The sequence below is a fragment of the Cimex lectularius genome, unplaced genomic scaffold (genome assembly GCF_000648675.2).
Source record: "Cimex lectularius strain Harlan isolate CLEC.00 unplaced genomic scaffold, Clec_2.1 scaffold260, whole genome shotgun sequence".
Taxonomy (NCBI): Eukaryota; Metazoa; Arthropoda; class Insecta; order Hemiptera; family Cimicidae; genus Cimex; species Cimex lectularius.
This window is the reverse complement of record NW_019392831.1, coordinates 498,253-513,165: the sequence shown is the minus strand read 5'-3', so window position 1 is coordinate 513,165 and position 14,913 is coordinate 498,253. Positions and strand designations below refer to the sequence as shown.

Below are 14,913 nucleotides of genomic sequence, written 5' to 3'. Positions count from 1 at the left end.
TTTATTGCATTTTTAGCGTCAGAGGGTCTTGCATCTTGGTGGTCAGTCCGGAGGTTTAGACAATCCGGGCTTAGCCGCATGTCCACCTTTTCGTTATCTTTAATTTAGAATTTGTTTCTTTAATTGTTTGTTCTAATATAATGGTGCCTTTTTTTTTCTTTTTGGCTTTTTTGTGTCCATTCATATAGTTCAGAAAGATCTTCATAACCGGTTTGCACCTAATCAAACCCATTTATAAAAATTCACTCATCATAATCTTCTTCTTCTCCAAAAGTTATCCTTTTCTACTCTGCATTTAAACCTACGCGATGCTTGAAGCAAAAGTGACTCAGAGACTTAACTACAATAGTGAAGAATTGGGTCTAGATGTGGAATCATCATGAGTCGATAAATCACCTCTTACGTTATGATTTGCTTCAAAAAGATTCTTAATCTAATATTTTTCGTATTTTTTGTTTGTTGTAGAAAAACCCTGGGACTCTAAGGGTGCCGGAGATCGAGAAAGAAAAAGAAAGGTTTGACATGGACGCGGTCATCGAAGTCGGCCGGTCTTCTGTCATATCGAAGCACATCGCCAATCTCTGCACGGAGGCGAGCGATGCGACCTACACGCGGCGCGCTGATATAAACGCGTGGGCGTCGTTACCTAGTAAGTTTCATTAATTAGTTATTAACTAATTGTAATTTTATTGTTTGGTTTAGTCGTATTTTATCATTCTAGACGGATTGATAAAGTCATAATGATAAAAACAGCTTAATAATAGGTGGATAAGGGATGATGGAACTGCTTCCATATAGCATTACCACTTAATACTTTTCAGAAGGTGTATTAGAGCTAAGTGAGAGATATTAAAATAATACGCTTTTCATGGTTTTAAAGGGTAAAGTTGGTATTGTCCTGGAGTTTTCAAAGTTCATAAACTAACCACTTAGTCTTTATTGTTGCAGAGAACTATATTTTTCACTCATTTTAGCTTAGTTGTGTTCTCTTTGCTGTATATAACGATCATTAAGTTCTCGTCCTTTTATTTATTGGCAGTTAAATTTTAATTATTATGTGTAAGTTCAGAACGATTGCTTTAATCGGTTGAACCGATACCGATTTATTTCGTCAGTTTTTGAATTTTAAATCGGAATTATGTTCATAATCCTTATAACCTTATATAATAAGTAAACTTACAAAAAAGTCTTTGAAGATTTGAGTAACTTCTAAATGCATCTTCCGTTTTAAAGTGTCTTTTAATTACGTTCCTTAAAGACGGTAAACAATTTGAAATTCCGACCGAGGAATCGACCCGAACCCACGTCCACAGCCAAACGAATTTCGAAGGGTTTCATTAAATCGGAATTTTATAATTATACAGCTTTCGATTCGATAATGGCCGTTGTATAATTTGATCCGTAATGGAATACAGATTAGGTATGGTAAAATTGGAATAGTTTCTGTAGGTTTGTGCAATTAAGTCTTGGCGTGTAAGTCCCGAAATTGAAATACGGTTTGCCTCAATAAAGACCATTAGCATTGCCTCGGACCTTAATGGACGTCCAGTTAAGCCATTAATAATAATTTAATTCTAAACATAGTTTTACTCCACAATTTTTTCCTACCCAAAGGGTTAAATATATTAATTTTTAATTACAGTACGATATGAATAAAAAAGGGCTTACATGCAACTTAATTTATGGTCAGACATAACAATTTATGTGCGTTATGTAAACAATTCAAATGAAAGCAAAATATTTCTGTTTTCTGAAATATAAACTACAAAATCGCTTTTTATATGATTTATAAAATATGAAACATTAATATAAACTAAGTATCGTATTATATTTATGTACTCTTTTCCCTATAGATTGGAAACACTCACATATCCGAATGTTTCCTGAACCTGGTTATGGTCTACTACTCATTTTAGGAAAATATTTTGAAAACATCCTATTAAAAAGAGTTTTTACAATCCTAAATTCTTAAAATTTAACTCAGGGCAGTACTGTTCTTGGGACTTTCTCAACGTAAACCAACGTTTTTATGGAGTCTGCTGTGGGGGGCATCCATCCTCAACCGACTTCACAGATTATACCGAGATCATGAGATCAGTTCTGGTGTGTCGTAGGTTTAGTAGGTTAGTATTGAGATCATCTTTAGATCTAAAAAAATGAAAACAATGCTTACAAATCCCAGGTCATGAAGATGTTCTCAATAAAGATCGAAACGTTGGCACGATAAAGAAATTGTTTTTCTAATCCTACGTCACACCAGACCGCATCTCACGATCTCCAAATAATCATTAAATTACGGTCACTAAATACCGCACACTTCACAGATAGGTTTGACCAAATTTAATGAAATTTCTTCTTTACATATTATCTTAACCGTGCTAGTCCTCCTTATGGTACCGTTCTGTCCCCACACTTTCCGAGGTCATACCTCCACCCACAAACCACCATCGACCTTTATAGACATCGTCTTGATTGTAAAAAAAATAATAAAATTTAACACAGAAAAATTCATTCACCTCTCTTCCCGAAAAAATCCTTATTTTAGTTTGTGTCAATATTATCCTCCTCCTAAGGTGTGGTACTTAGGGCTGTGTATCGACAGAATTTTGACGTTGGAATTCCCACAAAGGACTAAAACTTCAAGAAGTTATGACACGAATTATTGATAAAGGTTCTGTCTTGTCTCTTACAAATAAAACACTTCATGTCACTTTGTCCGATATCCACCGCATCCCAACTGCCTATTCCACAATCCTAAGAAAAAATCCTTGACGCTCCATTTTTTGTGTCCAACGAAACTATACAGATCCAAATGTTATTTTTGTTTGGATATAATTACGTTACAGTTTCATATATCTTCACGAAGAACCACAAAAAATCAAAATTCAGAAACTCTTTCCGACGAATTCCCTCAAACCCTAAACCAAAGAGACGATAGCTTCGGGATTTCTTTTCCAATGATAGTCATAATGACACAACTTAATTAAACCAAATTGTGGTTTTTAGTGGAATACTGCCAATTAGTAGTTTCTCCTCAGGTTTCAATTTATTTCCTTTTTACTGTTACATGTTTATGAATTGAAGATATTGTAGCTTTCTCCAAATTTTAAAAACAAAATATTTAATACTTGGTACTACGATATAAGTAAAGCTAAACCCTACCTTTGTCAAGGGACTCTTCTCGTTTTTGCCAAATATGTTTATTATGTGCTAATCTGTCATTATGTGATATAAATCTTTTGCCAGCCTACCTGATCATTACTCATTATTCTCCTTCATCCTGGGATCATGGCTGGCCATTATTCAATTTAACAGTAACTTTCTTTGACTATATACTTTATACCTGTTTTCCTTTCAATTTCTTGTTTGTAATTCTTTCTATCAAATGCTGAGCTTGCTTGAGTAGGCTGTTTTCCTCTTTGGGTCATGGACCAGACCTATGCGCAATGTAAAAATGTAAATCAAGAAATATCTTAAATACCCGTCTTGTATGCTTTACAGGCTGCCACAATGTAAATTTCATGCCCCAGAATTTTTTCATTCAGGAAATGGCAATACGGCGATTAAAATCCTTGAAAGACCCTTCTGACAATGATCCTTTTAACCCATTTTAATTTCTATGTACATCATGTTTACTCGTGAAAAAAGTCTCCTCTTTCGTTTCATATTGGGCCTAACATCGTTTTTTACAGAATTCAATTCATAAATAATTGCATTCAATTCTTGAAAAAGTTCTGGAATGATAATAAGTTCAGAAAATTATAGATTTGATTGATAAAATTTAAAAAAAAATCGTTACTGATTTATATTCCATTTTTATTTTTATTGTATCACACACAATCTGTATGACGAAAATCAACCCTCAAACATAATTATAAAATATGGGTAATAAAAAGATTATAAGAGAGACGCTTTTGTTTGTAATAAAAAATTAAATATTTTTGTTTACGTTAGATAACTGTCTTTTGTGATATTTGGTTGTTTTTTATTACAGTGCAGATGTTTTTTGGTCAGTATTTTCAGCTAAAAATGTACGAAATTTTTTATTTCTATAACCCCGAACCGTCAATTATAATTGTAGAAAACAACAAAATACCCCAAAAAATAGTTTTTGTACCGAAAAAAAATTGTGGCATTTTGTTGTTTTGTTGTCAGGGGTCAGTATATTCAGATAAAAATATTCGATTTTTTTTTATACACCGAGCGTCATTTATAATAAAGAACAACGAGATGCCACAAAAAATAGTTGTTTTTTTCCGAAAAACGTAAGTTTAATATAACCAAGAAATAGTGGCTTACACAAAGAAAAACATATGGATAATAAAATTAAATAATGACATTATACTGTTTTCAATTTATGTTGTTATGTTTTATGCTCAGATGCAACTTACGCTACAATTTATACGCATTTAAAGTAAGGTTTAATTAAGTTTAAAGGGAAAGTGACAAGTAGGTAATGAAAAACCGATATCTCAACTGTAGATACTATAATATTCCGAACACGAAAGCAGATTGGGAAGAAGTGAATAAACGTGAAAGTCCTAGCAAGTTATGGCAATTTGTATTGTGTTTAATGAACAGCCAGAGAAACGAGATGAGGTTCTCGTATAAAGTGCGTGATAAATGTATAAATAATACCGTTCATCAATCACGTGGATTGAGAGGATCTCGTATCGATCGATATGGCAGGCTGAAGCATACCGAAAAGAAAACTGAGACAGAATATGTGGACAGTGATGGAAAAGAAATTGAAAAGAAACTCCTGGTGTCGACACGTGATTCTTCAACATTACACTGGAATGGAGAGGTAGTCAGCGAATCTATTCCATCACCTCCCTTCCACATTTCTTACTTAGCTACCTTTCGAAAGGCTGATCGAATCATTTTCGGCTCTTACCCAAAGGGACAAAATAATCGGTCATCTATTTCTTCCGTTGCAAACCTTTTATATTATCTTCTCTTGGATTTCAGAAAAACGGTTTTCTTTGGGTTGTAAACAATTGAATCGATGAAAAGCCTCCTCAATGATTGGAACTCCTTTCATTTCATGGGTTGCTATAACGCTTATAGCTAGGTATAACTGTGACAACTTCCGAATTATTTATTCGAAAGTTAATAAATACAAAATGTGGAAGGAAGTTCTATTCTGGTGATCAATAAAATATATAATGGAAAATAAAATCTCAATAGGCGCTGTTAAACACCTGAAACGTTATATTCGTATGGTTGAACATGTATTGCATAAATCAAAATATATTCGGCTTTCCTTCAATCTTCTTATACATGTAAAGCTTGTTTCAGTTAAGTTTTCGTCGTAAAGTTTAAAAACCTCTGCCAGCCGTGCTTTTCCATTTTAAATTAATTACTGAGATGTGAACAATCCATGTTGAACACTTTTGCTATTACATTTTATAACTCAGTCTTTTCCCGGCATATTCAGGAATTAAAATAGAAATTGAACATTTTTAATTAATTCCATCGTCATTGTCATATTTGTCGCCTTTTTTAATTAATTAACGATTTTTTTTAATGAAGAATTTCTTAACGATTTTAAACTTGTCATAGAAGTAAAATTGTCTTGTATTTCATTCGGAAAACATACTTTTTTATGAATTATAATAACGAGTGGTTTTCACCCTATCAAGATAATTAAACTTTAAGTAAGGTCTTGTTTGAGATAAAAAAGTGAGTGTCACGAGCGAGATTCGAACCCATGACCTTCGGCTAAATACGTCGCTGCTTTACCACTTGAGCTATCGTGACTTCGATCCACTCGGATACCAACTTCCCATCTCAACCTCACCTTTTGAATTTTTCGTCCTTTTTGCCATTTTTCAACTTGACTTTTTTATCTCAACCAAGACCTTACTTAAAGATTAATTGATTGAAAAGAATTTATTTGGTCAATCGGACCACGAAACCTAGTGGAACCATCAAGATGAAGAACTATCAAGACTGATATTTTCCAAATGTAAATTGCCGAATACTCTTCGTTGAAAGTCCCTAAAGAAATCACCTAAAATGGGCCTTTTGAACTTTTTTCAAATGTCAACTTTAGAGCACTAAGGTTTTCTGTCGGCGAGTAGTAGCTATTAAGACGATTTAATGAGATTTTTTCAAAATCAATTCGTGCAGGAAGTAGAAGAAACTATTTAAAAGAGGTCATATATTCTGCGACCCCATGTGCCCTTTCTTTTATCCTGCTCCTTAGTCAGACGATACATAGAACGGGCGGGAAGTTCACTTGAAGTTTCACTTGAGAACCAGCTGAATTTTCAATAATGGAATGGTAGTTGTACAACAATAAATACGTTTATAGCCTTAAACTTTGGGTAACTTAAAATACTTGCTGTTTACTTTCTAAAGAATAGGTAATAAAAAGTTTCTGAGGGAAATCATAAACGTCCAATTTCAACTGTAGACTTTTAATGCCAATTTTTGTTTATTCTACAGGAAGACCATGCGCATATCACAGATAATTCAAATAATAATAATAATAATTAAATTCACTAATTTCATGGTCCGCTTGACCAATTAATATATTACAATTAATTAAGGTTTATAGTTGAGATAAAAAAGTCAATGGCACGAGCGGGATTCGAACCCACGATCTTCGGCTTGATACGCCGCTGCTCTACCACTTGAGCTATCGTGACCTCGATNTGGGGTTGAGATGGGAAGTTGGTGTCCGAGTGGATCGAGGTCACGATAGCTCAAGTGGTAGAGCAGCGGCGTATCAAACCGAAGATCGTGGGTTCGAATCCCGCTCGTGCCATTGACTTTTTTATCTCAACTAAAAACCTTAATTAATTGAAATAATAATAATAATAATAATAATAATGAAGACTGGAAAAAAGGTGAACCTTAACAAATGTTATGATACTACAGTTGGTGCATTCAATAATATGATTTTCTAATTCTAACACTATAATAACATAATTTTTTACAAACTTTACACAAAATTTATTAATAATGTTATTTGTAAATATATTATGATAAAGCCGGAGTGTAAGATAATATTTAACAAAAAAAACTTGGCGTCTCAAACATAACTTACATCGTAGTCGTTTGTCCGTTTTTTCGGTTAACTCGGGGATTAAAATGTTGTTTCATCCGACAAGGGACAACAAGAAAGAGGGTTGTAACCAAAAAAATCACCCCATTCCCTTTAAAAGGGATCCACGGAGAGGCAACTGTTATATCATCCCTTTGAAACCTAAACATAGAGCCAGCCACCCCCCCCCTTTCTGCAAATTTGTTGCACTACACGTTTCAAACTTATGTTGTTGCAATTGTTGTTTTATAACTTCTCTGCTAGCAACTATTACGCTAATTCGATAACCACGGGCGGGAAACAATTTTTTTCCTCCATTAAAAAAAAAAATCTAATTTTCTTCTTTTAAACGATAAAAACCGCTAGAAACGGGGAAGTTCTTATTTTATTGTCCTGGAGAGAATAAAAATTTATTTGTGCTTTACCACGTTTCTGTACTGCAATGCGCAGTCAATTTAATCCAATCATCAGATACACGATACTTAACTGTACGTTTTTAGAGTAGTAAGTTTTTTATAGAAAAATATTAAATTTCTCTATTTTTAATTGGACTTGATTTTCTTAAATATTACGATTTTTTACATTGTTGTATCTTAGTGAACTGGAGTTTCATAATTTGTTGAAGTCGTGAGGAGCGGTTAAGAATGGGTAGTTTAGGAAGCACCTTTTTCATTTTTTTGCCGACGTTTCTGCCTTCATTCGGTTCATCTTCAAGGCCTGGGTAAATTACAGAACATATATTGATTGGAAAAAATACAATTTAAGATGTAAATATAAATTTTGAACCAAGTATTTCATACTCACATAAAATGTGATACTATTTTTGTGGTGTCATTGGTTTTGTGTGAAAGCATGTGAAACGTGAATTTGTATTCTGCTGTTTTTATATGATTTTGACAGGGTGGTAAATTTGGAAAATTTTCTTTGACCGTAGGCGGTTTTATTAAACTAAAAGGAATGGGGATTTTGCGGATTGGATTTGTGATTCGGCATTCAATATTGCAAAGGAAGTAATTACGATAACGAAGGAAAGGGAAATATAAAATAAATTTCAATTAATTATTCTTTTTATGCAAGGTCTTGGTTGAGATAAAAAACTCAGTGTCACAAGCGGGATTCGAACCTTCCGTTAAATACGCTCTACTATTTGAGCTATCGTGACTTCAATCCTCTCGGACACCAACTCTCCTTCTCAACCGACAATGGTTCGAATTATTCCTCTTTTTGCCATTTTCAAATGTCTGGTAATCAGGATTGGATTCTCAGCAATTTATATGTATAGAAAGGATAATTAATTGAAAGAAGTAACTTGATCAATTGACCAGTAAAGCGTAAATGGATTTATAAAATTAATGTGTAATAGTTTATTTGCTTAATGATGTGTGGCGTAGCTATGGCTGAGTTTGCATATATCTGTTCAGTAATTAATACTGTGTGTGTTTCTGGTAATGTAAACCATTTCTAGAAACAATTAATTAAGGTTTTCAGTTGAGATAAAAAAGTCAATGGCACGAGCGGGATTCGAACCCACGATCTTCGGCTTGATACGCCGCTGCTCTACCACTTGAGCTATCGNTGTCCGAGTGGATCGAGGTCACGATAGCTCAAGTGGTAGAGGAGCGGCGTATCAAGCCGAAGATCGTGGGTTCGAATCCCGCTCGTGCCATTGACTTTTTTATCTCAACTGAAAACCTTAATTAATTGTAATATATTAATGGTCAAGCGGACCACGAAACTAGTGAATTGAAATATTTCTAGAAAGTTGCGTTTGTATGTGTTTTTTTTCCGTGTTTAGTATTTGTGTTTTATCGAAATCAAAGTTGTGTTGTTTTACAAAGTGGTGTGTGGCCAATGCTGTGGGATTAATTTTTGATGTTTTACATCATAGTTGTGTTATTTTTTCCGCTTTTCCGTTCTTGAATACAAATTCACGTTTCACAACTTTCACCCAACCAATATGACAACACAAGAATAGTACCACTCTTTATGTGAGTATGAAATAGTTGGTTCAAAATTTATATTTACATCTTAAATTGTATTTTTTGCAATCAACATATGTTTTGTAATTTACCCAAGCCCTGAAGATAACCCGAATAAAGGTTGAAAGGTCGACAAACATATGAAACAGGTGTTTTTCGAAACTACCTCTTCCTTGACCTCTTCTCATAATTTCAACACTTTTTTACAGCATTGTATACACATGTAAATAATACTTATATGTTATATAATGTTATGGTAATTACTTTTACATTTTTTTGTGCGTTGCTAAATTATCAGATCCTTATTTGTAATAATAATTTGATCTCTTCTTTTATATATAGTGAGTTGAACTGATTGGTATCTAAAGGAGATTACAAAAATTTTCTTTTATTTCGATTTTATACTTTTTCTTCTTTTTTTGTAAGGAGAATCCTCAAATCCTTTCAAGAGTATAAAGAAGCGCGTTAAGTAAGCAATGGTCTGGTGGAACAATGGAAAGGAAACAATAGGATCGAATTAACAGTAACAATAGAGATGATGGGGCCCAGTTGTGGAAATAACAATTAGACAGGAATATTAGCAAGCCGGTTCCAAGCCCATATTGATTGTTCCGCCTGGCAAAGGAAGGCCTACTTTTCAAAAAATAATAACTAAACTTTCAGCCCGAATCGGTCATTGTTTTCGGCGGTATTGTTGCCGCCACTCTAGATGGAGTTTATCATGTTCCTGAGCACTTTTGTTTATTAAGTCGGTAACCGTTTGTGCCGGGAAGAGCGATTTCATCATCATATATTTTCATTTATATGCTAATGCGGAACGGGAGGAAGTCGAGCAAATAGAGATTTGTCCTCACACTTTGATGATAGGAGTAGAATCAGGTCTCTGGAAACAGGCTCTTTGTGAAATGAATTTAGATGGATCTCTTTGATCATCGTGACGGTCCCATTAAACTTGAGTTTTTTTCCTTTCGATCTATTGATCATGTACCTTCTCATTAATCGCAAATTGATATTGTTAATACCGTATGTTGAATATTCATTATTTCCGGCATAATTGGCCGTTTGAAACAAACCAAAATTCCTAAACCTTAATCATATTCTTTCAATAAAAAAAAACGTGTTGAGGTTATATTTTTCTTAAATTGATTGTTCGGAAAAGCGTGAGATGCGGTCTGGTGTGATGTAGGATTCAGAAAGCCATTTTCTTTATCGTGCCAACGCTTCGATCTTTATTGAGATCATCTTCAGGTCTTTGGATTTACAAACATTGTTCAAATTTAACAAATACATGTAGGATGTGGAAAAAGGGAATTTATACAATGCAAAAAATATTTTTTTTATATTCAATTAGAGTATTTCTATTCACTCAAACTGTTTGTTTTCTCCGTAATTGTGCCATTCTGAGTAGTACTGCCATTGTGAGTAGAAATACTTTGATTGAAAAAAAAATATTTTTTGCATTGTATAAATACACATTTTTCCACATCCTATATGTATTTGTTAAATTTAAACAATGTTTGTAAATCCCAGGCCCTGAAGATGATCTCAATAAAGATCGAAACGTTGGCACGATAAAGAAAATGTTTTTCTGAAACCTACATCACATCACACCGCATCTCACGATTTCCGAACAATCATCGACTAACGGTCACTAATCACCACACATTTTTCTTAAACCAGAGACAGTTAAGCTTCGGGATAAAAAGATAGCCCACCCTACTATTTTGTCTATGCATTACGTGTGTTTTCGTTAAGTATATTTTAACATAAATACTTCATCAGGCAAATTTTTTTTGGATCTTGTTACTTAATTGCCAGTAAAATTTTAATCCGTGGAAATAATAGTAAATATTGACTTTGAGATGGGACAGAAAGATGAAACAACTATCTTTTGTAAACAAAAAAATATCCAAAATCCAATTGTCTACCAAGTTATAAAACTCGGCTTGTTTCCACTATCTACGTAAATGTGGGTCGTGCCAGTTGTTTGGTACTTAGTGAACTTGCAATAATACGAATAATGAAAAATCGTAGAATATCGGTTTTGGAAATATCAAGAAAACGGGATAGGAAAGTCATTTCTACCTTTTTTAATAATCCAGAGGCTATAGAAAGAAGACCATACAAGGTAGGCTATCCGTCTTAACAGGACGGGAAAAGCGAACAATTTTGAGGATCGCTTCAAATTCCTATTTGGCAGCTTGGCAAATCGCCCCAAGGGCTTGAAGCGTCATCTAATATAAAAAACGTAGTCATAAATGGTGCCACACACATCCTGAGGAAGAAAATGAAACAGATACCACCGCTAAATACAGTTCATAGGGAACACTATAGCCGTTCTCTCGCGCTCATGTCTACTAAAAAGAGGAATTGAGAAAAAAATTATTTTCAGATGTAATAAAAAATTAACCTCAACATGATTGTTTAACACATTATTTCTATAACCAAATAAAAGAAGAAATGATATTTTGAAAAAAGCAAGTAAGTAGAAGAAGTGTGTTTGAATCGCATCATTGGGTACAACAAGAAAACAGAAAATGTTTTTGTTTCTTTTAGAATGAACAGTATGAGTTATATAAAATTAATACCAAATCAATTAACAAGGTACTCAGAAACAATACCAAGTGAATAATATGTATTCCAGCAGAGCAGTGCTCCCGGAAATGGTCAGAAATGGTTCTTTTCCAAAAGAAAAACGTCACGTTTTGGAATGGCCAGTTAGATCTCCAGATTTTAGTAGGAATAGTGTCTTGGCATATCTTGTCATTAATTGGTATAGAGGCTGTAGCCAGTTACAGGACAGAGAAGATATGAAACGCCCGATCCAAAAATAATGGGAAAAGGGGGAATTTTCTCAAGATGTCACCTCTATGACCTTCCAAATCGAAGCTAGGTAGAGAAAGGTGGATGCATTGCAATTATTTTGTCAATCGTTTTATGTGCTTCCCTAAATTTTAATAAAAACAATCAGAAAATGTGCATCTTTTTGCCCCACCTCAAAATTAATATTTACTCTTATTTCCAGGTAGCAATACATACTGACAGATGATTATCAATTTATTTAAAATGTAACAAAAAAGTGATTTGTGATTTAAAAAATCAATGAGAACAAAACAATACCGAAAATATTAGGGTGGGATATCTTTTTGTCCCTAACCTTACAGATATGGTTATCGATGTTAGGATTAAAATTGAGGTTTTTCGGTTTAATTCTCCGTATTATCAGCACAAAGGATTGGTTTAAAAACCAATTTGCCTGATTTTGTTATGCTTTTTTTACATCGTTCAGTGTTTGATAAAAGAACCGGTTTATCACATACAGACTGGCAGTTATTTCCAATCAAATCAATTTCTTCAATTTAACTACAAAATTGAATCCCTTGCCCAATTAATAATTTGTTCGACCTAAATGTTTATTTTCCGTTGGAATTAACCTCGAAGCAGGTTTCTTTTTATTCCACTAAGACGGAGTTTCCAAAAGAGATAGGCTTTTATGACTGCGTGAGTAAGTATTAAAAGAAATGGGCATTTTCATAAGTCGCTGAGAATCGAATCCTGATTACACGGCATTTGAAAAATGGCAAAAAGTCGTAAAAAGGTTGGTGCCCGAGTGGATCGAATTCACTGTAGCTCAAGTGGTTAGAGCAGCGGCGGATTGAGTCGTGGGTTCGGATCCCGCTCGTTACACTAGCTTTTTCATCTCAGCCAAGATCTTACATAAAAAGAATAATTATTTGAAATAATTACTATGATCAATTAGACCACTATACATAAATGAATTATTAAAGGAAAATCGAAAAGAATCTACAATCTTTATATTTTAAGTTAAGTGGCGTGTTCAGACACCTCGAGGCAAACTTATTATAAAAAGTAAGAGTAGTACGAGATTTGAATATATTAAAAGGTTTTTGGAATACGGCTTATTTTATAGGAACTTCACAACGTCCTGGGTATTATACATCAACTATATATTTCACCCACGTATACGTATATTATTAAAAACATAATGTATGCAAGTGTTAGGTTTGTTTACCCGCGGAAGGGAGAGTTCCCTAGGCGTATGCCTTATCTTTTCGAGTCAGGGGTTTCGCGCATGTTGGAGACTCTTATCTTGGGCCTGGGCCAATTTTCTTACTCATTTAGCAAAGATGCGGGAACCATGTGAGTTGAATTCACTTTCGGCCTAGATTCGTGTTTCTACTCTAATTAAAATGTTCGCAAATGTCACCACTTCTAGTATTTCACGTCAAGGTACATTCATTGTTTAAGCCTTTAGTTTAGCTCTTAAGGGCGGGCCTCCTGATGAGGAAAATAAAGTCATGGCTGACACAACCTGAGCTTTGTGATTGCCAGAGGTTGCAATATGTAGGACAAGAACCCTGACGGGGTCATAAAAATTCAGCTCGGATATTACTTTTGTCCATTTACGTTTTAGTGATCAATTGATCAAGTTACTTCTTTTAATTATTATTTATATGTAAGGTCTTTGTTGAAATAAAAATTAGAACAATTAATTGAAAGAAGCTCAATAAATTAAAAGAAAGACAGCTCAATTGGCCACTAAAACGTAAATGGATTAATATTTAGTAAGTACAATAAAAGAAGTTTCACTTCATTAAACAGCTCCCCGTGGCCACTTCATAAGTCGCTGAGAATCCAATCCTCATTACACGACATTTGAAAAAAGGAGGGAAAATTCGAAGTGGGGATGAGATGGAGAGTAGATGTCCGAGAGGATCGAAGTCACGATAGCTGAAGTGGTAGAGCACCAGCGTGTTTAGCCGAAGGTCTTGTGTTCGAATCGCGCTCGTGACACTGACTTTTTTATCTCAACCAAGACCTTACATAAAAAGAATAATTAATTGAAATTACTTTTACTGTTAATAATAAGCCCTAAAACGTATTACGATTCGCTGTTTATAGATTATATGTATTAAATTACACTTTGAAATAATGAATTTTCTAATTTTATAACGAAAAATCGTTGATAATAGATTCCTTCTTTATTTTTATTTTTTAATGTTGTACACTGTATAATATACTGTTCTTTGGTTTTCTACTAATAAATAATTTTGATGTAGTTTGTAAGTTTATTCTGTAAAACGCTTTTTAAGTTTTTCATCCATTTGGATGTTTTTTAGTTTTTACTCAAATTATCCGAGTTCCGCTATTGTTTCCTTGTTTCCCAGTTCTGCTAATGGTTTTCTTGGAAGATTTTTATTTCTTGAATGAAATACAGAATTCTTGTTCTCTGGGGTAGACTATATTAATGCTCAAGTGTGGCTTTCCTAGGTTTCATAGCCTTCTCGTCGCTATTGCTGGGCAGTTGGATAGAATGTATCCTATCGTCCTATTTTAATTGAAATTTCTTTTCAGTTATAACGATATGGTCGTGTTTAATTAAATTAATTGAATTTGATGTACTGTTCAAAAGTTGAAGCTTAATCTCTCAAGTTCCTTATACAGCACATTAACATTTTGTTGGGCGTCGGTGGCCGCAACGGTTTAGGCTTTGACACGGCGCTCATCACTGTAAGGTAAAGGTCCTGGGTTCGAATCCCGCGGCCCTTCATTCGAACTCGATATACTTACAAATGTTTTTTTTAAACACAAAAAAAAACCTGGGAGTCGTAGTCCACTATGTGTGGAACTAGGGCGACGACGGGTGGTATAGTGTGGCTCGAGACCCCGAAACGGCTCACCTCGGATTCTCATCCACGGCCCTTTTCTCAATCCGGCTCCTTCATTTTATCCAACCCTTGGTTGCAAGGGTGGTATCCGGGCACAAAATAAAGGTGTAGCCCAGAGGGAGTGGCAACCGCTCTAAGCCCAAGCTGTACTCGTGTCGGCCTAGGGTCGGCATGGGCGGCGGGTGCCTTA

The 14,913-nt window shown here is 34.4% G+C and overlaps 1 protein-coding gene across 1 annotated transcript in view; it reads left to right on the top strand.

Moving 5' to 3' along the window:
- The first annotated feature begins 469 nt into the window (after window positions 1-469).
- Window positions 470-14,913, top strand: part of LOC106663930 (out at first protein) — a 66,006-nt gene continuing 51,562 nt past the window's right edge. Inside the window, exon 1 of the mRNA XM_024228530.1 lies at window positions 470-649. Within this exon, the coding sequence (XP_024084298.1) occupies window positions 523-649 (127 nt within the window). The 5' untranslated portion in view covers window positions 470-522. The remainder of the gene's footprint in view (window positions 650-14,913) is intronic.